This window comes from Mus musculus, chromosome 13 (assembly GCF_000001635.26).
Source record: "Mus musculus strain C57BL/6J chromosome 13, GRCm38.p6 C57BL/6J".
NCBI classification, from domain to species: domain Eukaryota; kingdom Metazoa; phylum Chordata; class Mammalia; order Rodentia; family Muridae; genus Mus; species Mus musculus.
This window is the reverse complement of record NC_000079.6, coordinates 20,587,490-20,614,379: the sequence shown is the minus strand read 5'-3', so window position 1 is coordinate 20,614,379 and position 26,890 is coordinate 20,587,490. Positions and strand designations below refer to the sequence as shown.

The 26,890-nt window shown below is 42.0% G+C and overlaps 1 protein-coding gene across 8 annotated transcripts in view; it reads right to left on the bottom strand.

The window, feature by feature from the left end:
* Positions 1 to 6,026: 6,026 nt before the first annotated feature.
* The window catches only part of Elmo1 (engulfment and cell motility 1), a 517,847-nt gene continuing 496,983 nt past the window's right edge, over positions 6,027 to 26,890 (bottom strand). For 5 of the 8 annotated variants that reach the window (XM_006516547.3, XM_006516546.3, XM_006516545.4 and 2 more), the window contains 3 exons: positions 24,654 to 24,736; positions 14,123 to 14,200; positions 7,849 to 9,281 (listed from right to left, as the gene is read on the bottom strand). In XM_006516547.3, coding sequence (XP_006516610.1) covers positions 9,081 to 9,281; positions 14,123 to 14,200; positions 24,654 to 24,736 — 362 coding nt within the window. In that variant the 3' untranslated portion in view covers positions 7,849 to 9,080. Of the gene's footprint in view, positions 9,282 to 14,122; positions 14,201 to 24,653; positions 24,737 to 26,890 lie in introns of all 8 variants that reach the window. The other 3 variants (NM_080288.2, NM_198093.3, XM_006516544.4) reach the window with 2 other exon arrangements.

Here is a 26,890-nt window from a genome sequence, read left to right as displayed (position 1 = left end):
TGCCTCCCTGAGACTCCCTTCCCAGGTGATTTTATATGTGTCAAGTGGACAGTCAGGAACCATCAAAGAGCGCTGCCTCACCCTGCATCAGCACAGTTCCTTTGGACTCGAAGTCTTTCATTCAGTTTTCTCTCATGTAACACATAGGCTTTGCTAATTTTGCTATTCTTCCCATGTGTTGATGCGGAACTTTGAAAATTGAGACTCTTTGCATGCGAAGGTGAGTCTTCAGATCTGTCAGGGAGTTTTCAGAAGGTCCTTGTACATGGCCTCGTGTAAAGAGGTGTGGAAGGAGACCACTAGCATCACTGTCGTAACCCTAGGACAACTGGTTAAACAAGACAGTTGTGTGACTTACCTTCTCCAGGTGATGGATTTTAGTTGGTGACACAAACACATATAGATATAGTCTATAGTCTCAACCTTATGTGACAGGATGGGGAATATATTAAATTATTCATGATAGTTATTATCTTGATTTCAAGTAATTCTTCTCTAGGAATATGTTTTTAGATTCTCCAATTTTTAAGGTTTTTATACACAGTAAGATGCAATTGGTATTATTTTGAAAAGAATTAAAGAGACATTTCATCTGTATCTTCTTGGATCTTATGTTCTGAAGAATCCTCTTCAAAGGTGGCAGGTTGGATGCTAGCAAGCTGCCGCTCAGAGATAAATTGCTCTCCTATCTGCCCAGCTGGGAGTCACGTCTGGGTAACAGCTGCTTCGATAATGACTTTATTTGTGATAGATGAATTCTTGCTTTACAGATGCTGAAATAACTTGGGCCAAATGAAACTGCATGTTTGACTATTCATTTCTTCTCTTTACACTCACAGTAGGTGCCAGGATAGATGGCTGTGAGACAGGGTAGGGGACTGATATGACATTGTTTTCCTCTTCAGACAGGCCAAGTCAGTCAACCATGGGCTCCTGGAGAGCCCCACGAATGGATGACCAACTCACAGCAGCAATGCAACCCACCCAGCAGCACGTGCGGCTGAGTCTGAAGTCTGCTTCCACCCCAGGTGCGTGTGCCCTTTTCCTTGGCATTTTGTCACGGTAACATATGGAAATTCTGAGATTTCCTGAGAAACAGTCCTGAGAAAGATTGTTCTCACCTGGAAAAGAATTGCTAGTTTGCAAAGGGGAAAATGTAGCAGAGCACTTAAGAACTCTATATTCTTTATAATATAGAGTGATTTTGTAATTCTAACTTCTATATTTACTCATTTACATTGATCTATCTGTCTATCAATCATTTATCTATCATCTGTATCAGTCATCTATCTCGTGCCTACCGTTTATCTATCTAATCTATTCATTCATCTACCAATCACCTATGAGTTGTTTTATTTTTAATTATCTGTATATGTGTGTGGGTATGTATGGGTGGGATGAATTCAGATGCATGAAGATGCCGAGGTATCAGAAACCCCTGGAGCTGGAGTCACAGGCAGTGTGAGCCACCTGACACAGGTAGTCTACAAAAGCAGCATATGTTCTTAATGGTTGAGCATATATATTTTAATCTAACTCTCTAAGAAAGCATCCCTCCAGTGTTCATAGGCTACAATGATCCTGAAGAGAATGGAGAAGATGTAGAGAAGCTACCCAAGAGGGACAGAACAAATGGAAGAACCAGGAGGAGATGAGTTGGGAATTTGCAGGAGCTTGCTGCCTGACAGAAGGGATGGCATTTACAGCATTGGTGTGCTAAACAAAAGAACAAAGAAGGTTCAGTGATGAGGAATGATGTGCAATTTTGTCATGCTATGCAGAAGAAATTGCATGCATTTTTACACTTATTACAGTTGGCTCAGGTAGCCGAAGCCATAAAAAGGTAAACTATAAAGAGAGGGCCACCACTTTCAGGAAAGACAAGCATAGAGCAGTGTGCTTTGTACCGGGCAGCCAGTGAACAGTAGTTGCTAGAACTAATGACAGACAGAGGCCAGTGTCCATCACAATCTCATGTCCAACAAAGCAAGCTGTGGAGATTTTACAACTATTTTTGGCAGTAGATAGAGTCCCTTGTAGCCACTGTCTGCACTGTCTTTTCTGATCCTGTTCAGCTTTTGCACAGTGACTTAGCTTCCATATTTAGCTTTATCTCTGCAGGTTGCACCACTGATCCTGGTTTTCCAGGTCACGTCCAACTCCTGACACGTCTGTTCTTCACATGACACTATGGCACTTCCCATGTGAAGATGGGGATAAGATTTGGATACGGAAAACCAGATTTTAATTTATTCTAGCAAGAAGGAATAGAATTTTATTTTCAAATTCACAGGACCCTCAAAGTGGACATGGGCTTGTCTTTGGGCATCAGAAAGGCCTAACTGAAAGTTTTTAGTATGTATTATTTAACTGAATATTTACTCTATGTTAAACATCATCTATTGAAAGTAATAAATATGCTATAATTGTTAAACATTTCGATGTTTAAAAAGAATTGTACAAATTTAAAGCAATATTTTCTTGGCTATTTGAGAATTTCATGGAATTTATTTTGATTATATTCACCTTCCCACTCCTTCCCAACTCACTCACACCCCAGTCTTGACTCCACATCCTTTTTTTTTCTTTTAAATAACCTATCAAGTCCATGGCTGACCTACCAAGGACCACACACTCTTTAAGAAAATTGATTCTCCCTGCTCCCAAAATCATCAACTTAAAGGTTGCTGTGTGCCCTTAAGGGCTTTGGTCAATGAAAGTTACTGAATGTAATGAATGTTTTCCTTACATCTGTGTCCTTAGTCTGTAATAAATGGGACATTTTAATGGGTGTTTGAGTTTGGGATACCATGGGTCTTGCAAAGGCTGACTTAAAGATGATTTTTTTTTTCAATCTGGATGGTAGTTTAAATTAATGATGACTAAGAGTCTATTAAAAATAATTACCCATATTGGCAGAAGTCCTCTTTACTAGTTAAAGATTTAAGAAAATCCGGGAGAGACAAATTCGGGGTGTAAATAGGGATGCAGCTGCCCATAGGTGACAGGAGAAGCTGATTGGTCAGACAGGGTAAGACGAGGAAAAAGACAGCCCAGCTGAGGCCAGTAGAACTCAAGGGGAGCTAAGTCTGTGCCAGCCATGGTGGTAAGTCAGCTGAGGCCTGAGGCCCTGGAAGCAGCAAGGTGCAGGATGAGTGAACGCAGAGGGAGAGGGTAGCCTATTGGCACAGGATTTTATTTTTCTGTTTTGTTGTGTTTTTATTTTTTCTTTGACTGAAAGTAGACCTTTTTGTATGCAATATGTATTGATTGTGACTTCCTCTTCCCCCTACTCCTCTCAGTTCCTCCTCACCTCCCTCGCCATCTGGATCTACACCCTTTCTGAGCATTGAATTTCAATGGCTTGGAGAGTTGGCTTAGTGAATAAGAGTGCTTGCTGTACAATCATGAGGACCGCAGTTCAGATCCCAGAGCCACTTAAAAGAAACAACTGTGCATGGTTGCGCAGGCCTAAAACCCCAAGGCTGCAGGGTTCAGGAGGGGACAGGAGGCTCTCTAGGGCTTAATGGCCATCAACAGCCAAAATTCACATTCAATTAGAGAGCCTATCTCAAAGAAATAAGATGAAGCATGGTGGTCCAGGACATTCAACATCCTTATTTGGTCTCCACAAACATAGAAACGTTTATGAATCTTAAATTAATTTATTAGTAACTATTAATTGTTATTATTATTGTGTGTGTATATGTCGTGTGTGTGTCATCTCTGTGTGTGTGCATATATGGTGTGAGAGTGCATGTGAGGTGTGAGAGTGTATGTGCTATGTGTGTGTGTTGTGTGTGTACATGTGGTGTGAGTGTATGTGTTTGGTATGTGAATGTATATGTTGTGAGTGTGGTGTGTGTGTTGTATATATGTGCATGTGTTGTGAATGTGTGTGTGTGTTGACTTTGTATGACTTTGTATGTGTTGAGTATGTATGTGTTGAGTATGTGTGTGTTGTGTGTGTGTGCTGTGTATGGATGGACGGGTTGAGAGTGTATGTGTGTGTGGTGTGAGTGCACATGTGCCACAGTATATATGTGGTGCCTTCTCCCAACTTTGGGAGAAGGACATTTCCTTATGAGTATGATGTTTAGAAACATGAAAGCAGTATATCCCAACCTGTTTCCAGGAAGTCCAGATTTAGGCTTGTTACTCAGTGACGCAACTATCCTTATATCGGGAGGTTTTAAAAAAATTGTAGTCATTTTTCTCCTTCATCTGAGTATATCCTGATGATTTTTCTGAATTAAAAATAAGTGTTGGGCTTGAAGTGATTATTTTACATATATAGCTACTCTCAGAAGAAATAAAATTACATGAAAATTTTAATTCCAATTATATTTTCATATAGTATACAAACCCTCTTTTGTGGGCTTATTTTAAATTGTGATTTTGTTTTATCTTAGATGTTCCATTAACTATGTTGAGTTTTAATTTTTCTAATTTTTCCTCTCTCCTTATAAAACAGGGTCTCCTCTTTCCAATTGCAGATTTGAAAGTCTGTGCCCAAAAAGATCTTGTTTTGGACTGTTTCAATAACATCTGTGCTGCTATGTCTGCTTCCAATATCTTTGACTCCAATCTTTCCCGGACATAGCGCTTTACGATATTTCTGAATTCTAAAATGGACAGTGACACCCCTAATGGATTTTCTTTTGTCTTTAAGTAAAAGTCCCTTGCTGACTCTGTCACCGAATTCTTGCTCCCTGCCTTTCTTCTTCTACAGTGTTAGAGCTCCGTGTGTGCCTTCCCTGCCAGCCACAGAGAAAAATGCAGATTCCTGGATTGCCCAAAATGTGCCATTTACTTCAACTGTGATAAAGATCCCAGTCTCAGACTGTTATGAATAACAGAAGAGAGGGAGAGTGAGAAGAGAAGGGTGGGGAAGGGGGGAGGGAGGGGCTACTTTTTGAGCACTGACAGCTGCAGACATCTCATTCATACTCCCAATTGATAAGAATTTCATTTTATCAGTGAAGGAAGAGGCTCACAATGGCTAAGTGACTTGCCCCCAAATCCTAATTTCCATTCAGAGAAGTCCAACTAAACCCAACTATTGCATTATCTCATTTCATTATGCTTCCCTAAACACTCCCTTTCTGCCTTTCTTCTTGATTTTAGATATGGGCCCCCAGCCCTATTATCTGCTTACTCATGCATTATTCCGGAAGCCCAGGGGTCCTCTGAGCTTTCTCTCCCTCAGTCCCTGCTTAATTAAGTTTCTGTTTCCAGCTTGTACTGCCTCTTTGATGACTTCATCCCCCTCCCCTTTCCAATTGCAGATTTGAAAGTCTGGGTCCAAAAGGTTCCAGCTTGAGACTATTTTCAATAACATCTTTGCTGTTATGTCAGCTTCCAATTTCTCCAACTCTAATCTTCTCCCCACATAGCTGCTATGTGGTATTTCATGTGAATGCTAAAACAGACAACAACACTCCTAATGCATTTTCTTTTGTCCTCAAGTAAAAGTCCCTTGCCGACTCATCACTGCATTCTTGCTCCATGCCACCAGCCACAGAGAGGCTTGCAGGTTCTTGGGTGGCCACAAGTGTTCCCTTCCTCCTAACTCTTTGCTTTACCTAGAAAGTTCTTTTCTTCCATGGTGGGGACATTTTCTAAGCTCTAAATAGATTTTCTGCCATTCACTCCCTCATTTTCCATTACCACAGTATTTGCTTTTGTTAACTTTTGGAGACAGGGTCTCACTATGTATTCCAGGCTAACCCTGAATGTGAAATCCTTCTGGTGGGATTACAGATGTGAGCTCCTCATCTCTTTAGCCCTGGCTGGGCTGGCACTCACTATGTAGACCAGAGTAAGCTTGATCTCATACAGATCAGCCTGCCTGCCTCCTAAGTGCTGGAATTAGAGATGTCTGCCAATGTTGCTTCACCTTGAACATGGACAAAAGTCTCACTGCACTGGACTGGAACCCTACATTTTGTGGTTGAAGTTACCATCGGCATTCCCTGCTCTTAGAAGTAGTTGCGGGGATCATTATGGAATTGAATATCAGCAAATTCAGATACAATTTTTTATTTCAGATAAAGCCAGATTGGAGAACAGAACTTGGACTTCATGATAAACAGGATTCTTGTTTGCACTACATGGGGCTTGGACAGTTGACGCCAGAAGTATCCAACTTGAGGCACGGGTCTCAATGTGTGTGGGAAATGTCTTAAGCAGCCTTGGGAAATAGGTGAGATGTTGAATATGGGCAACCATCCTTCCCCACCTTGCCACAAAATAAAAGAAATGCAGAACAATGAGAGCGTGTCCTTAAGACGCTGTCAGTCTATGAAAAGGTGTGTCTTCCATACAAAAGCTCACCAGGAGGAACCTGTACTCATATTTACTGCAGCAGTATTCACAAAACCTGGGGATGTGGGATCTACTTCAGTGCCTAGCAACAGGTGAGTGAAAAAATAAATGGTGGTGTGGGTACACAATGGACTATTATGGAGCCATAAAAAGATAAAATACAGTCACTTTCAACACCTCGGGTGGGACTGGAAGACATTATTAAATGAAATATTCTCAAGGACAGTAAGCAGAACACCCACCATGGAATCCTGTAGCTGAATAAGGAGTCAATACTGGAGGCTGGAGAGAGCACATGGGGTATACAGTGGGTACAATGATAGTTAGGAGGGCTACATTCTGGGGTCCTACAGTGCAGGAGTGTGTGGATACAGTTCACAAGATTGTATATCTCGAGATCACTAGAAGAGGGGATTTCCAGTGTATTCACTATATAGATATGATAAATGGTCATGGCAATAGAGAGACTTTCTCACTACCCAGTGTAACATGGACCAAAACACTATGCTGTCCCACACTTGTGCACAAGTATTATATATATACATGAAAAAGAAAAAAAATGTCCCCACAAATTTCTAATTTATGGGCCAAAGTAGGAATACCAGGAGATGAATTCTTCCCATCCAGGCCCCAGGAGGTGCATCTCTTAAACTTTGAAGTGAAAAGTGCTCTGCCTCTATCCACTTCCTTTTATCTAACTTATCACACAGCAGGTAGAACAGTAGATGACTCCATCAGGAAGGGCATGCATGTTAATAAGATCCAAGCTTAAGGATGGAGGAAATGTCAGCCTAACACTCCGATGTGGGCACTCTAGTGGAAAGAATGACCCCTGTGAATGACTATGGATTTTGCAATTTATGGAGTGCTCTGGACCATGTCACTGGAGCCCAGGCCAACCTGTAATTGACCATCTTGACAGCCACAAAGAGCAGTCACCTGCATGTATCTAGATCTTGGCTGCCAGTTCAGAGTGGCTTAGCTGCACTGCATGGGGTTCTGTCATCCCTCCCAGCCCTTAGAGCTTACGATCCATATGACATTTGTAGGGGAGCTGACTTAAGAAGAAATCTCTGTTGTGCTCTGTTGGGAACTTATTAATTCACAGTAAGATTGGCTTTGGCGTAACTGATTTCAGGTGTGTAGGTTTGTATTCTTTTTCCGTGGTTCAACATGTCCCCTTGGTGTCAGTAGTGTCTTTAATTGGACTGGCTCTATAAGTCATGAAATGGTAAGGAGACAATAATGGGAAAGTATGCCGAGGAAGCAGCAATATAAAAGGAATAGATCATATTTTTGTACAGTGAGTCTCATTTCCTTGGTGAGTTGGGGTGTGCATCCTAGAAATGATATCGGCAATGCTTTAGAGCTCACGATCAGTGCTTCCCAAATGAACACCTACTCAAACATCGTGGTTCAGAAGTCTGGAGGGGCTGTCTGCTTTGCATCTCTAACAAATTCCCAGGTGATGGATATGCTGGAGTAGCAAGCGCCCACATTACTAAATCAAAACACCAGCTCCCCAACTCTTCACATTTAATTTTATTCCACAGCATGTTTAAGGGAGTGTTACTCTCAGGAAGATGTTTGGGATTAAAATAATTAAAAAAAAGCTGGAAAGTACACACATTTATGTATCTCTTCATTAAATATATATCTGTTTGGCAAAAAATGTTAGACTCTTTTATACAAAAACAAAGCCAACAAAACAAAACAAAATAACCCCAAACCCTTGTAAAATTTAAAGACCTATAATAATTACAACGATGTAAACTTGGATGTCTGACAGCTTGACCACCCTGGAAAACCTGGGCTGTAGCAGGAGCCCCAGAGAGAAGGTCACACGGAACTGTTAGATAGCAACAGCCGCCTTAGGGGCGGTTAGGTTTAGTTTATCAGAGATGGAGCAGGACTACTGACTTCATTTGTGCTTTCTGCTAAGGGCTGGGAGCTCGAAGAAATGAAGAAGGCAGGCCTGGGCTGGGGCAAAGAGAGGAAGCCCAAGACTAGACAGTGTGATAGAGGGATTGGTCATGGTCACAGTGCAGACAAGGAACAGGCATGGACTCTGTGGACAGTTTGGGAGACCTGATGCTGTAGACAACTACAATGAGGATGCTGCTGCTACAAGTGAGACCAAAGTGGACCAGAGCAAGGCCAAGGCAGGAAAGGGAGAGAGAGGCAATGTGAAAGCAATCTCAACTCACATAGAGCTGATGGTGTGAGGTGACCCTAGAGAGAAGGGGTAGGAGGCCTTTGGTCTTCTAATCCAGTAGCAGAGCTATTTTATCCAACCCTGGCCTTAGGAATTTCTCTTGGTTTGGTGAGCAAATATGGGGCAGCTTGGGGCTAACTGGCTTTCCTACTCCAGGCAAGAATGAAGGAAGGAAGGAAGGAAGGAAGGAAGGAAGGAAGGAAGGAAGGAAGGAAGGAAGGAAGGAAATGCCCATAGCTGGATATAATGAGAGGACTCTTCGACTGTTACTAGTGGTGACTTTTGCTCATGACCCATCGCTGAGCTGTAGCAATGGTAGAGGATCTAAAACACTGCGTCAGGAAATAGATTGAAGTAGAAGGTGAGATGCCAGAGAAGATGGGGGGGGGGGGTGGCGCTAGGGTTAAAAATGAGGCCAAAGGAAGCTGCAGCTTCCCCTCCACCCAAGGGCAGTTGCAGCATGTGGATGTGTTTGCTCTGCTCTCTGCTGATAGCTAGATCTTCCAGTTTGGGAGGAATGCGTCTGGGTGCAGCCAGTTCAGTTACAGTCATAGACAAAGTCATAGTTGCTAGGTTCCTTGGGGATAGGCGGAGGTGCATCCGGGATCTGGATGTTTTCCAGGTCCAGCAGGCGAAGCTTGATCTCCATGCTCAGCAGGGTGTCCAGGTCATTGCGTGTCAGGTCACTCATCATGTCCTTCCCAAGCAGTGCATTCAGCCCATCTGTCCAGATGCAGTACTGGTGGGAGAGGAGGTGGCAGTGAACATCATTGATGATAATCATAGGTACAGCAATTATAGGCACTTAGTACCCAGCATGTGCTGGGAAGTCTTTGGTATTCATCTAATACTCGCACCCTCTCTGTACCTTCTATTTAACAGAAACAGGAACTTCTGTTATCATATGTTTTTCAAGTTAAGAAAATCAAAGCACAGAGGATGAAGTGATGTAGGAAAAAATGAGAGTGGGTAGGTTTTGCACTCAGGCAACCTGACTCTAGAAGCATGCTCTTATGTGCAATAGTGTTTCCCTATGGAACATGAAGAATTGGATTCCCTCATATTGCTAATTAAGATGTTGGTAGAATGTATTCCAATGTCTATGCTTAGCAGCAGGCCAAACATTCCCTTCCTTGATATTTAACACAGTTCCCTGTTTAGTACCTAGTACCTTCTTACCATGTCTAATATTTAAGCATAGACATTGACAGCTCAGCTGCATCATGAAGCCAAGGTGGCCTTTGTCTTTCTTAGCAAAATAAGACTGAGAAAATAGCCTTCAGCTGCTCAGTGTTTGATAACTAAATTGGCTAACATCATTGGTTATCTTAGGAAGATGTAGGTTGACTGCCTGCCTGAACCTCCTGTGTCCAGGTCTCTAATACCCAGGGCTTCTAGTAATCTATTCCTGGGGACATCACCCCATCATTTCTTTTGGAAAACACACTGGACTACATTATTAAGCATTTTTGTTTTCTTTATAAAACAAATAATAGTCTTTGTCTGTTCAGTTGACTGTGAACTTTGGGGGAGAAGGAACCATATGCCATTTATCAGAAAACCTACATTGTTCTTTGCAGATTCCTCTTCAGACAGTAGAGTTCTGCTCTAACTTCAAAAGAGAACCATTAGCAGCTGGAGAAAGAGCCAAGATCTCAGAAAATGGCCTGCATATTGGATGCTGCTTATTCACCTGTTAAGCTGCCCTATTTAGGATTCCATGCTGACAACTGTTTTGTTTCTTGCTGGTTTGGAATGCCTTCTAACATCTGCTCTAGATTCCATCTTTTCCTGTAATCTCTGGGTCAAGCTCCAATTCCAGGTCCCAATGAGCTTACGAACCACATGTCTGGCTACCTAGGGCGTGTCCCACGATGTGATGGGAGATTTCAGCAGAAGCAATTGATACCAACAACCACTGTGACTCTATGGAAGTCTTCCACGGTGCATGCCAAAGGCACTGGTGTGAGCTATGCCTGATTAGAGCAGCATTAATCTGTAAGGATTTCTTTCTACCTCAGCTGTGTGATCTCAGCCAAAGCCTACAGCCCATCAAAACTCAAATGCACTGTTAAAACATTTCTCGAAGCACAAGTACGCTCATGAATATCTCAGACATTTTGACCACATCTGCTCACAGAAACAGACAGAAATAGATACCTAAGTCCTTGGCTGGAGATTACGGATTTTGTTGGTCAGAGGTAGGAGACTTTATTTACAAAAGCTTCCCAGTTCGTTCTGACAAACAGCCAGGTATGGGTGCCACTGAGTGCTGTGTTCCCAAAGGCCTTCACAGCTCTGGTCGCATGTCACAGTGATCCCTAAGTCCTAGGACTATTGTCCTTTGAACAAAGACTTCCCAGCCTTGGCTACCTTCCTGGTACAGATTAACCTACAGCAATAGTGCTTTTGAGAAACAGCAGGCGGCGACCTTTTCATCAACAATTACATTGACCTATAAACAAAAATCGTGTACTACTAAATTTGAGTTGAAATTCTCAACACTAATTCACGATATATTTTACAGTAAAATCTCGCTTTTAGCTGTTTTGTGAAGATTATATAAAATTATAGCTGAATTGTGATAATTTTATCTTTTTACCAAGGTTCTGTTTGCTAATTACTAAAATTCCTATTAAAAGTAAGTAGGCTTGATAGAAAAAAAAAAAAAAGCAGGAAACATACAAGGGGAATCTGGACTATGTTATCCAGCCAGAAAGCCAGAAAGCCAGAAAGACATTAAAGACATAGGGCCATGTCACCAGGATTCATAAGATAACTTGGTGATGCTTGTATTATTTAGGATAGGGTAACCTGGATACTAGTAAAGACAACAGCAAGAAGATATAAAGACACAAATATATTTAAATTCTGACATCATAATGATATTCAAAGACCAAACTTACCTTCTTTATCTTCTTTAGGACATGCTTGTTATTTTAGTAATTTGTGAAGGAATCAAGTATTTGTCCCGCCATCATGTGTTCTAATTTTAGGAACACAAGCAGTTGTTGAGGCCTGGTTCTCTTTACATCCTCTCACTCATAAATAAAATGGGAATGACTGAGACAAGGCCTTTTGCAAACTCTAGTGGAGCCAGAGTTTAGACAGCAATCAATCATTTGTGGACACTAACCTTTACAAAAGAGGCAAAGCAACAAAAAGAAAACACCACCGGGGCTACTTAAAGGCTGCACTTGAAATAGGTGAGACTTCTGACTACCAGGAACTCTTGGGAAAGAGATACTACAATGATGCTGCAGCTTGGGGTAGACAGAAAACTCGCCTTTCAAAGATATCTGCTCACAGGACCTAGGGAAGAACTTAAGTTGTGTGAAAAAATTAAGGCTGATGTCAGTTGACTATAACAGAGAGAGATTAGTTTAGATTATCTAGGTGACCCAGTGTAATTCCAAGGGCCTTTAAGGTCAGAGAGAAGAAAGTGTCAGAAGAGTGAAAGACAATGACTTCATCACAGAATAGGAAGTGAGAAAGGTTTCCAGAGAGAACTCAAGTTGCCATTGACAGAACTGATAAAGACCAAAGAATCCAGGTGGTCTCTGAAGTAGTTTATCCTGTGTGTGTGTGTTTGTGTGTGTGTGTGTGTGTGTGTGTGTAAGTATGTATGTGCACATGTACACACAAACACATGTGCATGTGTGTACCACAGGGTGGAAAGCGTTGGTCCTTGCCTTGGTCCTTGTTTAAGACAGGGTCTCTTTGTTGTTCATTGCTGTGAATGCCAGGCTAGCTGGCCTATAAACTTCTGGGAATTCTTCTCTTCTCACCACACTGCAGATGTGCTGGGATACTAACCATGCTAGTTATGGTACCTGGCTCTTGCATGAGTTCTGGTTATCACAGCTCAGGTCCTTACCTTTGGACAGCAAAGGCTTTGCCCACCAAGCTACACTCCCAGACCCTATTATTATCCTTTCCATTGTCACGTATTCAGTTTTGGGAGGCCTCTTTCCTTCCTGGATAAATGAGATTATCTGTAAAAAGAACCTTCTATTTCATGCAGCAATTATGAAAATAAAGTGATACTAGATATGCAAGTGTCTTGAAGGAATTGAAAGTTCTTATAAGCATATAGAGTCTATAAGAAGTGGCAGCTATGTTAAAAAAAAAAAAGCTTGGCAGTCGTAGAGCATTTATCCTTATCTGGAATTAATGCACACACTGGGGAAAATAGCTTGGCACTGACTTAAGTAACAGCCCAACTTCTATTTTTGGTTGTTTTCTATGTCTCTTCTATATCTTGGATATGTTGGCCTGTTCATAACTACAACTTTATTTAAAAACAGAAATAGGAAGATATGGCATCTATTTTCAGAAAGATGAAGACAAAGTCTTACCCTTCTGCAAACTAAATGTCAAGTGACACAGAATTATATTTAAGTACCATTCTAAATGCAGGATTTGTGTCTAATCTTTCCTCTTTCTTTGGGATGGATAATTTTATTCAAAACCTTCAAACCAGAGAAAACCAGACACTAAATACCTTTTAAATGAACTCAATCTCCTCGGGGAGATGAGAACAAAAGTCAGATTCTATTAAAATGTTCCTGTCCTTCTAAATGCTGTTTGTGCAGTTACATGCAAAACAAAAATTTGAATGGTATTATCTAAAAATAAAGTTTCAAGCATGGTGTGTGGGGGGGGTCTAATTTACAAGCGAAAAAGTTAAATCAATGGTAACTGCTACTTTATTTTACAAGTGCATTTTCTTAGACTTATGCTAAATATTTTAAATATAGCTGACAGTGTGCTTCAAGAAGAGGAACAAATTATACATATAACAAGATGTCAAAACGGAATGAAAGCATCTTGGAAATAAAATTCCAACAGCAGAGACAGCCCTAGACCTCTTAAAATAGCGAAAAGAGACTTCGTATAGAAGCTACTTCATCAGATGGTCCCACGAACAGAGACATTAGTTTATCTGGAGAGGGTCTAGAGCAAAAATTAAATATTCAGTACACATCAAAGCCAGAGCCAGGGCCTCCTCTGCCTCTGGATTGGCTAAACCCTTGCTGATCCTGAGTCAGTTTTCTTTAAGACCATTCTACAGTCTAGACTTTGAATATCCCCCAAATGCTGTGTTAAAGGAAAAATATTGGGAGACGCTGGACATTTCAGGAGGTGAGCTCAGTGGGAAGAGTTAGGACTTTGGATGGTAAATTCCTGAAGAGGGACATTGGGACATTGGCCCTGTCTTTCTCTCTGCCTCATTGCTGCCACGAAGCAAGCAGTTTCCTCCTTCATGTGCACCTGACACCCAATCTAAAGCAACTGACCACAGCCTCAAGCCTCAGAAAGTAGAGGTCAAATGTAAACTGCTATTCCCGAATCAAATGCAAACCGCGGGCTTTTTGTTATGGTAACAGAAGGACAGCTGGGCAAACGCATGGGGCTGATTCAGCGGCTAAGAAGTTTGAGCTGGTGGTTTCCATGTCAACAAGACACCCTTCTATTCATGATTTTCAAAGGCAGGTTTCTACAAGAAGTGATGTTTCTTCTATGCTAGAATTTTACTTATTTTTCTCTCATCAATTAACCCTTACCAAGACCTCTTACCTCATGCTTATCAGGAGCAATGAAGTTCAGTTGGCAATTTGAGTCGTATAAGATGGAGAAAGCAAGTTCAAGCACCTCCTAGGAGAGAACAAAGAACCATCACAGAAAACAAAGCTGGTGGGTGAGCTCAAACATGGAACATGGCCTCTCTTCTGTTTGGAGAACAGGAGGAGCCATGAAGCTGGCAAAAGGAATGAGGGGTGCAGTGCTCCCGGGTGCCAGCGTGAGTCCTCCTCTGCATTCAGCACAGGCCTGCACGAGCCATCTCACTTTCATACGAACACAGGCACAAGCGTTACCACTGCCTTTTCATGGGGCAGGGTTTTAAGAGCTCGATGGCACATGGCCAACACTGTGTATCTCCCTTCCAAGAAGATAGAAAGGTAGTAAAGCCTTTAATTAGCAGTGTTAAGGGTAATCATTTTTAGTTACTCCTAGCAGACAGAAACCCATAGAGGTATGGACCCTCCTAAATATAGACGCTACCTCAGAGGTAATAAGACTTCTGAGTAAACCCTATTTTTGAACCAAACAAAGGATATACACATCCAAGACATATCCACTGAGGCTATAGGATACCAAGGAGAAGTGTGGATGTCAGGGTCAGAAGACATTAAATTACTGATGTGAATTTACTGAGTGCAGACGATGAGCCGGACCTACAGTGCCAAGGGCTAAAGGACACTTTCACTGCACTGTGGCTGGATAAATTTGGCTGACACACCTAGGGCCATGTCTAATACATAGGCCATAAAACACTGCTCAGAGTTTGTGCTGTACTCATATTGGGGAACCATAATCACCCTACTGGTTGGAGAAGTCAGCAGAATGGATCTCCTGGAAGGTAATAGCCGATAGCCCACATCAGAACCCCACTGGCTCCTGACTGGAAGGTAATAGCCAATAGCCCACATCAGAACCCCGCTGGCTCCTGACTGGAAGGTAATAGCCAATAGCCCACATCAGAACCCTGTTGGCTCTTGATCTGGAGGGAAGAACCAAGTGTTTTAATAGCAGCATTCTGACTGTGATAATGTGTGCTCTAACACATGTCCCTTCAACTCTGTTAGGTGCCTCTGATCTCAGCCTCTGCCCTGTTAGGATCTGGGAGTAGCACTTTTGAGAAGCTGACCGCAAAGAAAGCCAGACCTCTCTGGATCATTTCCTATTCACTATCTATGAGAGCATTTGCCTTTGGCAAGTGACTCATATCACAATGCCTCAGAATGAAGAGTTCAGATGAATTAAAGAATTCTTCCAAAATAAATCCCAAAGACCGTGTGTTGTCTGGAGCCACTCGGAACACAGCCTACCATCAAGATACTTGGGCTCTCATGGGGTTCTCTGTCTGGTTCACCTCCAGTTGTCCTCTCTCTAGGAGGGGGCAGCTTTGCACAAAACCTAGACAGTCATGTATCTCACACTCAAAGGGGCCCCTTACTCCACCAGAAATAGAAACCCTGGAAGGAAAGGATGCTGAGTCATGGATGCTTGCCTGCATAAACTCCTCTCTCCATTTCTTATTCACTTTCTCCCTCAGCCCTCCATTCAGGCTTCAGTGAAGTTATGCAACAATCACGCAAGTAAGCAAGCAAGCAAGCAAGCACATTTTGCATTGAGTTTGGCATCTGTTTCCACAACACTATCTCAAGGCCTTTAAATTTATAATCGAAACGATGATAGTTATAGCAGTGGTACCATAAATTGATGTCATCTTTAAAAAAAAATCAATAAAACCCCCCCACATATCAGCAACCATGAATTCCACTCCTGGGAGTATTTAAAAAAAGATCCCAAAGCAAGCAAAGTTACATATTATTACTTGTAGGAACGTTATGAGAAATTAAATCTCTCCTGCTCCTTTGAGTATTAAGGAAATCACAAATGGTGAGATAATTATGAAGGAGAGTCTAATGCTAAATGAAAAGAAAAACCAGAAGAAATGTGCCTATTGATCCAAGTTGTGATAATGCAGCCTGTAGACAGTGATTGGCAGTGAGATTGTGAAAAGAAAATGACCATTGAATGCTCCGACTATGGGTCATTATGTCCTTTTAAGGTATGTTTCTGATAAAATTGTTCTGGATTAGAACTCTTATAGAAATGACTTTCTCTTTATTGATCTGATAGTCGGTCATTGGCAGGACTCTGACTCATACTTGAGAGACTGGAGGAAAAGGAGGGGTGGCTTTGCTTTGCTTGAAACTCTAGCTTCAAGGAGGTCCTTTGGAAAATAACCAGGAAGAGGTGCATTTCACCGAGGTCTTTCTGCCCAAACCTGTGCAACAACTGTGCCAACAGCTGGTGTGAATAGCACACAGCCAGGACGCATGCCCTTCAGTTGGTACAGAAGCCACTGGCAACCAGGATGTTGGAGCTGAGACGTTTTCTCTTTTGCAGAGAGCCAGAAGGCACACAGGAAGAAGCACAATGACCTTGGGCTTTGCCCTCTTTGGGCATACATTTCTCAGGACATGAAGGATCTGAGCTGTCGTGACCTAGATTCCTGATAAACACAGGCAGGAAATGGGAAATTTGTGAGAATGTCAATTCCCACTCTAATCTTCCCAGGGCTGCCTGGGAGGGTGGGAGGAACTCATTCTCGGAGCTGCATGCCTGCATGAAAGGGTGCTATCATTTTTAATGGGTTTTATTGACATCCCTGGGTTGCTGTCACTGAGTCATTTGCTGAAGGTCGACTGGCTTCCCACCACTTTAAGAAGGGAGGAGGCAGAGCTGGAAGCAACAGTACCTCCCAGGCGAACTCTCCAGAAACTGCCACCTGTCCAAACTCCCATAAGGAAGATGGGCTCCAGGTGGCAGCCGAACAGGCTGACACTGATTTTGGGCAGTGTCCCCCTCTGAGCCTCCTAACACACACACACACACACACACCACTCACAGGTATCTAATACCTCGGGGCTTTGTTGCTCACTGTGAAAGGTCTTCTGTTCCTTCCGGATTTATGTGAAAAGCTAGATCTCCTAGCAGCTCATCTCTGCCCTGTTCCACTGAGGTACAGGACTTCTTTGCCTTGTCCAGGAAGGCTGTGCATGAGCCTTGATGAGGAGAGAGAAGGGACAAGAGAAGCTGAACAACCCCCCACCTGCTGAGGCCTCTGAACTCCTAATCTCACACTCTGTCCTGTAGCTCTGGGATCGGTGAGAAGACATGCAGAATCGCAGATACTCAGAGAAGCAGCGCCTCAGCATAAGGAGGCATTTGAATATTCATTTTTTCATAGGTAAACGATGGACTGACAATGAGAATAGAAATATATATTTACACAACATATCTTTAGTATACAGTGTTGGCTGTCATTTTTCATATTGCTTTGAGTAACAACACATTGGCCATTTTCCCCAGAGCACATTGAACTATGTGGGGTCTCCAGCTAGCCAGTCACGTGAAGAGTAAGTGTTTTGATGAGATACATGAAATAGTTTCATAGGTGTAGATGTTAAATATGACCATAGACATAGTAGTAGATTCCAAAGCTATTAATTTACGTACCTATGAACTTGAGTTTCTATGTTAAAAGAAGAAAAGCTGTCTCTTACTCGTTTAACACAGCGATTGCCCTTTTCACAAAGGTTCTGGCTCAAGTTTATCGGAACAGCTGGACAGTTCTCAAACCAGTGACTTCCCTTGTTCCTGTCTAGTCATGCATGGGACACTTTCCCATGAGGAAGTGCACCTGGGTCTCTTCATGTGCCCTTTACCTGGAAGCTTGCCTGCTCACTACCTGGGGAATGTCATTTTAAAGCCCAGCTCAACTGCCATTTTCTCCTGACTAGACTCAGATTTGCCTTCGTTACCTTTGTTTTTATTTGCATTTTTAAGGTATGTGGTAGATAACATATGACTATGTTCATACATAAATCTTAGACCACTGGACACCCAGAGCTAGGGCTGGACCATACTAATCTGCATTTCTAGCACCTGGCAACAAAGACGATGTTCAATACACTCAATTAACTAAAGATGAATGAAGTCAATCAAATAGCAGGATATTTAGTTAAAATGAGAACTTTTAAACTCATACATCAAGGTCTAGTAGAATCTGCTTCTTATCTTGGTTATCCTGGCAAGACAGAAACTGGGCTCTGTGGAGCAGTCAGAGAGACATAGGGAGCCAGGGAAAGCAAAGCAGGCTCCCTGTAATGGTGGCTCTTGTCACAAAACACTGCAAGGGGAAACTGCATGGGGGTGGATATCAAAGTAGGACCAATAAGGGAAAAGGGGGGACCCAGCAGCCCCTTTTAAATTCCATTCATTTTGTGGACTCCCAAAGGCTATGCTCATCCTGAAGGGATAGAGCAGTTACTTTCTCGTCCTCCATACATGGCCTTCTGTCTTTTCAAGATGTCCATTTCTTTGTCTGAGCCAGAGAATGACCTCAGTGATCCCTAGATAGCTACTAACAGCCACAATATGTTTCTTTCTGAGCATGAAAACACAGTAGTTTCTCTTCCAGGAAATATATTCCTATTTGAACGCCTAGCATCCACTGAATGTGAGGAGTGGGTGTGGCGGCAGTCCCAAAGGCGCCAGGGACTGCAGCTAAGTCATATGACTTGCACCTGACTTCCTCATATAAGCCACAAACATCTTGAGAGCTGCGCAGGTGTACCAGGATACCGGTGAATCCATTTTGATGGGGATATGCCCCTGCTGCCCTGATTAGCTTAAGCTGCGTGCCTGGTGAGGTGGCGTGGCCTGCTGTGCGTGGATGGGAACTGAGAGTATAAAAGAGTGAGAGGTCCAGGGTTCGGGGGAGATATAAACAAGAAGAAACAGGACTGAATAAACGTGTGCAGAAGGATCCTGTTGCAGCGTCGTTCTTCCTGGCCAGTTGGGCGCGCGGAAGAACTGAAGTCTATGTTTTGGTCATGGTTGATGGCTGCTTAACTACAAGCCCCATGACTAGGGAGATAAGCACCAAGAATCCAGACTAAAGCACACCACAAGACACCAAAGACTTGCAAAATTAAAGACTGTGAATTTACAATCCCTAGTTTCCTTAAAATTGAATTTTTATCCCCCTGTGATAATTCAAATGTCATAAAACTCTACTGGAAACGACCTCATACTTCTTGCCTCCATAAACATCTTCCTGTTGTACTAACCTCTGTTAAATGTTTTAGACTCTAGCTCAGTGGCTCTCAACCCCTTTGGCAAACCTCTGTCTCCAAAAACATTAACATTATGATACAGAGAAGTAGCAAAATTGCTGTTATGAAGTAGCAACAAAAATAATTCTATAGTTGGGGGTCACCACAACGTGAGAAACTGTATTAAAGGTTCGCAGCAATAGGAAGGATGGGAACCACTATTCTAACTCCAAGAGCTTGAGCCACATCTGCCCTGGTCACCATTCTTTGTTAGACCTCATCAGATCTGTGAAGGTCAATGCTGACTGACTAAATATACAGACAGGTGCTCTGCAGTAGGCACCTCAAGGGAAGGATCAACTCTCTTTATATTGCCATCCTCTGGCACTACAAGACTAAGTCGCTATGAACAAAGTCTCTTGTTTCTGGATGCTAATACCTAAGATGGCCTTGTTCAGCAGTTTAGTTCATGGAGAGTTCTGTTGCACAAAATCTCAGAAGCTGTTTCATAGCTGCAAAAACTGTCTGAAGAGCTAACACTATACCTTGGCTTTTGGACACCAGGCAGAGGTGGTCCTGCTGTGGGCATACTTTGGCTAACTCTTCCTTGAAACTGCAGATAGCCTTTTCTTACCCATAAGTCTCAAAGGGGGTGACAGTGTCTTTGGGTACTGGAAAAATAGTTGTGGGTTAGGAAGAATTGTGGCTTTCCTTTCTGCTTTTGACACTGCCTGAAAAATAAGGTCTGTGGATAATAATATCACAAGGCAAATAATTCTCAAGTATATGCAAATGACAGAGCCAGGCTGATGGAACACTGCGTTAGGCTGGAAATGGCAGGAGTGTCTGGAACACCTGGTAAGCACAAGGAAGCAGCTTCGACTTACAGACAAGTTTATCTATTTACAGCAGTATACCCTACCCACCCATCTGTGTACCTCACCCTACAGCAGCTTTCCATAGTCCATCCATCTATTCAATTTTTTTAATGACATCCTGAAAATAATGAAAACACCAGCACCTTAGAAAATATTTGCTAATTTGTTTGTGAATTTGTAAGTGCGTGGCATGCAGTCTGAAAGAAGAAGGCCAAGTACCCACTTGTAATGTGTTCTCACGATCCCGTCTCCACACCGGTTTCTCTCTCCTCCTTTCCCTATCCTTTCACCAGGCCACAAAAGAATTAATCCCCTTTTCCTTTTACACTTGAGTTTTCCCTTGTTTTCAGTTTCATTATCTTTAATTTCTATTCTTCGTGCCTTTTATAGTACTCTATGACAGGGACACTATTGCTTTCAGAGCACGCTTCTCTTCTAAGCACCTAATGTAAATGTCCTTACAAATGATGCTTTCACTGCATCCAGCACACATTGTGTTTTGAATTTTATTTACTTTTGAGATACAAAATTTATCTTATGACTTCTTTAAATTATTGGTTAAAGTGTGTTGTTAAATTTCCAAATATTTACATTTTTGGTTTCCTTTTTGGGGGGGGGCTATTGGTTTGTACTTTAAATTTATGGTGACCCAAGAATATGCTTTGTAATATTATTGTTCTGGAAAAAAAACATAACGTTTTATTTTTGTCATGATGAAACCAAATCAAGCATGTTTAGTGGCTCAATGCGTAACCTGGTGAATGTTTGTTTGTTTGTTTGTTTTTGGTGAGCTCAAGAAGAATGAGTATTGTCCTGCTGGCTAGAATATTCAATTAATGCCAATTAAATCAAGTTGATTGATGGTGTTGTTCATAGCACCAATCAATCCATTTGATTGGCCTTTGCTTGATCTCTATTGGTTGCTGAGGTCCCTTTTGCTCTGTCAGTTTCTGGACTCGTGTATTTTGATGCTTCTTGTTAAGTGCGCATGTGTGTAAGGTAAGGTTATTGTGTCTTTGGGGAAAATAGCTCCTTGATAATTTTCTCTCTTCTGAGATCTGATCTGTATAAGGTTGATAGAGTTAGCTCAGCTTTCTTATGATTAGAATCAGTATGGTGTATTTTCCCATCCAATACTTTAAAGTTACACTGGAATTAGGTTTCTTACAGACATCATATAGTTTAATTTAATGAAAATCAATTTGTAGTTGCTGTGCCTTCTCCATGTTCCTGTTGCCAGCCCAACAGCTCAGTAACAGCTTTGCCGAATCGCTACCCAGCCACTTCCAGCATCTACAAATGAGGTGCCACCTGGGGCCCTATGGGCAAGAGGCTGGAGCAGGAGCTGATGAGCCCCAGAATGTCTGGCGATTGACAAATATCTGTGCTTCTGAATCCGACAGCCTTTCCAAATGGATAGGCACATCCATAGAGCTATGAAGATCTGAGATATAAACTCTCTACAATTCCACAGTTGCTACCTTTACAGCTATCCAGTGTTCCCCAGACCCTGACAGCACTCCAGTGTGGACATCCCCAAGGTTAAGTGGTCTGCCCCGTATAAGGTCAGGAGCATTTACTCTCTGTCAAGAACCTGCTAGGAAAACCCCACACAGCCCTTTGAACACACATTCTGCTGCTGAGCTCTGGAACATCCCATGGCTAAGCGCACTGACCCCATCTGTCCAGCCTCGCTCCTGTGTCATCATAGTTACTCCTGAGATGGTCTATCCTTTCTTTATTTATGTACAGATCTCCGTTTCTTGAGTTGTGGTGATTTTTTTTTTAATTTTCTTTCTTTTCTTTTCTTTTTCTTTTTTAGATTGTTTTTCGAGCTGTGGTGATATTTTTGTTTTCTTTTTTTAAATTAAGTTGGCTAAACCCTTTACAATGTATATTAAGTAAATACACTTTGATCATTTTAAATAAAGATCAGTTTTAAGATTGTCTCTTAATGTACTTACTGTTTATAGTGAAGATGATCAGTGCTATGTTTAGATCAACATGAGCATGTTGATAACATGATCTACTTCTTCTGCCCCTTCCCTTCCGCCTTCCCTTTTAATGAGTGTGGCGATTGCTCCTTCCTGTCTCCTTAATTCAGCTCCCATTGGCTCCGCTTAACCACTTATCCACTTATCCCACTGCAATGCACTCTTTCTACTGTGAACACGTGGCACGGCTTTCGTGTGGATGACTTAAAAATTTTTATTTTATCTTCCCCTTTGCTTTCTCTGATATGACTCTTGCTTCTACTTTGATCTAAGTTTCTAGGCCTTATCATGTCTATTCTGTCAGAACCAATTCATTTGAACACTTCTTGTATAATGTTGACTTTTTCTATTGTAGCCTAAAACATTTTACATCATAGTTATTACTTTCCAATCCGACGAGTTCTCTATCCCTGTCGTTCTGGTAATAGGCAAAGAATTTACACAATCTAAAGAGAACTAGATCCCTGATCCTGATGGCTGTCTTGTTTCTGTAGCCTGCCCCACCTCACCCCTTTTTAGGGTAAGAGGAGGCATGCCTCTAATTACTTTGGAATGTACTAGTAATATGGAGTGACATAGTGAGGTCTTTAGAGTGATAATTTATGTTACTATAGCAAGAAAATTTTTTTCCTTGCATGCATATGTGTATGTGGTATGAATGAATGATCATATGTTTGGGTTCACATGTATGTGTTTTGAGTGTACAGGTATGTACACTCATGCACCTGTATCTGCAGGCTCAAAGTTGACATTCGGTGACTTCCTAGATCATTTTCCATTTTACTTACTGCCCCAAGGTCTCTGGCTAAACCTGCCACTTTGTTCAGCATCTTAATCTAAGGAGGAGAATGACAGCTCTCAAGACCTCCACGTGCTGGGCTGAGGTAGGAAGCCTCTCTGAACATATTTTACAGAATTCCGAGTTCCCAGTCAGCATGTTCAAGTCCTGGCAGACTGCTCCACTGCCAGCCATCCTTCCCAGCCCTCTGGGTTAGACTCTTGTGTTGTCAATTTCTGCACATGGCTTCCTGCTCAGTTCAAGTGTTATCTAACCAAGAACCTTTCTGAAGCTGAGCAGAGTCTGTGCTCTCCGAGGCTGCAGATGGAACACCTGACATGTGAAACATATGGCAGTCCCTGCTGCTGTGGAAGGAAGTCAGCACCATAAGAGGCAAACCATGAAATCTCAGACTTGTTGCCATAGTTTAGAATGCTCGTTGGAGTCTATGCACAATACAATCCTTGTCTTTCTGACATGGAAACCCCCACAGGTGTTACGCAACAGATTACCCCAGCCCTAGTCTCTCTAGCATTACTTCATAGTATTATGCTGGTCATTGGAACATCTTATAGGCCAGTGCTCGAAAGAAGAAGCGAACATGAACTTGAGTTGAATTCTATCCACATAACACAGCAGCAAGGATCTTGTAACTCAGCATCCTCGCCTTTATCTTCCCCTTCTGACATCTTGAACAATGCCTTCACAGTACCTTTTGTTTTCTTTGAGCATAGTTGTATGCAGTGACCTTTTATCTTCATTTGAAATCAGAAAACAGGGATAACGCTGATTGATAAGCAGGATAGATTTTTTTATTATTCATTCCTTTTAGACACTGTTTTTAGAATCAAAGAAATAAATGATCGATCCATGCAGCGTTTGGCATCTAGAGCAGCCAGGTAAATCTAGACTTTGTTTTGTTTTGTTTTTGAGACAGGATTTTGCTGTGTAGTCCAGGCTGGCTAATGATTTGTTTTCTTGCTTCTTCCTCTTTTGTGCTAGGGTTTCAGGTGTATACCACCACACATAGTGAAACTGTTTTGTTGATGTAGCATAGAACAAAAGATGCCCATGGGTATATGCAAAGAACTGGATCCTTAATGGACCCTCTGACCTAGAAACAGAGAAAATTTTCTGTTTTTCAAGATTGTATCCCCACCCTGTTTACTCAGAAAACATTGTGGACCATCATGATAGAAGCTTGTTGGTAAACTAAAAGGGGATGGGGAGAAAAGCTGCATTGTTCATGGCACCTAGGCATGTACTCCTGTGTATTACCCTCCTTTAAACCTCATTTGGATACTTAATAGACTACTCTCTATGACTCTGATGGCTCAGGTGCTTAGTGTTTTCTCATATCCTTTGACTCATGAGGCTGGTATCGGCCTGTCTCAGGCTTCACTGAGACTCAGTGAGAGCATGTACGGAGAGGAACTACCATACATAAGAGGCGAGAAGAAGCTTGCAGAATGGATGAAGATAAGTGGAGGAGGCTCATTCAGAGACAGAGGGAGGGCAGCCATTGTACTTTCTAAGGTTAGAAGTAGACAGAGAGTGACAGGAGGGAACAGGCACTAGAAAAGTGACAGAGAAAGAGTAAAAGCACCACTCAGGGAAGGAATGGATTGGGAAAGAAGAAAAGAGAAGAGCTGAGATGTGCAACCTGACATAAAATACCACGGGGAACCATCCAATACATGCATACGCGAAGGCTGGCTCACTGCAGTGTATAGGCAGAGGTATTTATAGTGATTTAGAAAACCATACCTTGTTTTGTTTAAGGGCACCTTTCTCTTTCATATGAGGGCAGTCCTTTCCCGTCACCACTGCTTTGATATCTGCCACCGGCACTGCAATTCATAAAAATAATGAAAAGTTAAGACACCACTGGAAGCACCAATGTCAATAAAGGAGAGAATGTACTCATTGAGTTTGCTACCATGGTTGGCACTGCCTGAGACCACTGCAGAAAGAGAAAGGCAGAGATGTGACAAGAGGAAGAGAAGTCAGGCAGTGTCTAGAAACTAGATACCTGAGCATATAATGTTTTGGTAAAATGTATCTCTAGCATGCTATTTCCATAAATATAATCTGGTTCACTAAAGCCTGAAATAATACCCATGATAGTGGTGTTGTAAGCAATGGTATTATAATAAATGCTACAGTAGGTAACAGTGCAATATGTGTAGTTCTACTACTGACATTGTAAGGGCTTCTGAGTCCAAGGAGCAATGCCAAGTGCTTCATATGTATTGGTATCTCTAGCTACAGCACTTGCACCTATGTTGTTTGTGTCTGAGGGCTGGATGAACTGAGTAAGTGGATCTAGCTCAGATCACCAATCTGACTCCAAACAGTTCCGAGCTTTCTTTCCAAATAGCTCTCTTTCCAAAACCATGAACTGTCATAGCAGCTCAGTAAGGTTTGGTTGTCCTTGTTCAACAGGCAACTCAATAAAATAAAGGAAACCTTCCTTTCTTACTGAGCCTTTGGAAAATAATGCAGTTAGAGAGAATGATGCTATCTTACGGCTTGCTCGGGAGCAGGGAGAAGATAAGAAACAGAAAAGGCTCTGCATTCAGAACACTCTTTAAAATTAAATAAGAGAGACAAGGACGAGCAGCATGGCACAGAATCTCAATGAAAACAAACAAACAAACAACCACTATGTTATCCATCCTTCTCCAATCCCAAATTGTTCAGTCCAACAATGATTGTGAATCCAGCTGCATATGCTGCCTAGCCTGGGTTTGCTAAAAGAGGGTTGTAAGCAACCAGTTCCTTACCCTTTTTAAAAGGAGAACATAATGGCAGATTTCATAGTCAAAGCTTATACATGTTCACTGAAGAAGTTAATTGGAATGTGGATAACAACAAAATTATAAAGTTATGGAATATTGAAGCAACAGTAAGAGCTAATGTCCCAGGAGTACTAAAACTCAGCGTAGTTTGGAAAACAAACCCAGAGCTCTCAAGCCCATGGAAGGGCGCATCTTATGAGCTTTAATCTCAGGAGGCTTCGCCAGCATCTACTTACCAACATCTACTCCCCCACCATGTAGCCTGATTTGTGTCCACTCTGTCCAGAGTACTTGCATTCAATTTCAATATCAATGTCTGGTTCCTCCTCCTCACGGACACAAGAAGACTATGCTCCCCAGAAACGTTTATGGTTAGCTGGGATCTTGTGACTAGGCAAGATGTAAGAGAAAATACTTATCTAGACTAAGGGGCTGAAGTTCTAATCTGCCATTTCTTCTTCTTGTGTTATATTCAGATTTTGCACTTATGTCTGTATGTCAAAAGGAGATTAGCTTGTGGCCCTGAGTGATTGGGAGGGTCCTTCATCAACATAATGGGTGGAAAGTCTTTTGCTGTGCACACTAGAAGAGGGGCTGTTTGCTCTGGTTCAACTCAACCCTATGCCTCAGCTGCCTTTTTGGCCCTCTCTCCAACTCCTTTGAATAGGAATCCTGTAGGTGGGTGTTAAAAATCCTGAGCCTATCTTAAACACTGACTTCGGGTCTTACAAGTCCAAGTTCATAACCAAGGACTAGCTAGTCTTGCTGCCTCTGTGGCTGATCTGTCTGCAGGGCATAACTGAAATCTTGGGGAAGTTGGTTACATTTGCAATAGAGACATTGAAGGGAATTTTAAAATCTAATTAGCAAAACAATTCGTAAACCTTCCTAAAGCTTCCGCTGGAGTTGAAATGACAAGTACATTGTAGGAAATCCTTTGTTATAAGATGCGAAATGTTTCATGAACTCCAGTATCCATTCTCTACAAAAGTCAGCTACTGTTTGGCTTTGAAGACATGGAGAATGGGACAGGGAAGACAAAAGTGCTTTGGATTGTCTTAATGCAAAGGATTCACAGGAGAAAATCTCTTTTCATATTGTGGCCATACATACTTTATATTTAAATATCCATTGTCCCTTATCAGAGAGATAAGTTGCTGTGTCGCTCATGGGATAAAGACTAAAAGAAAATACAAACTACTA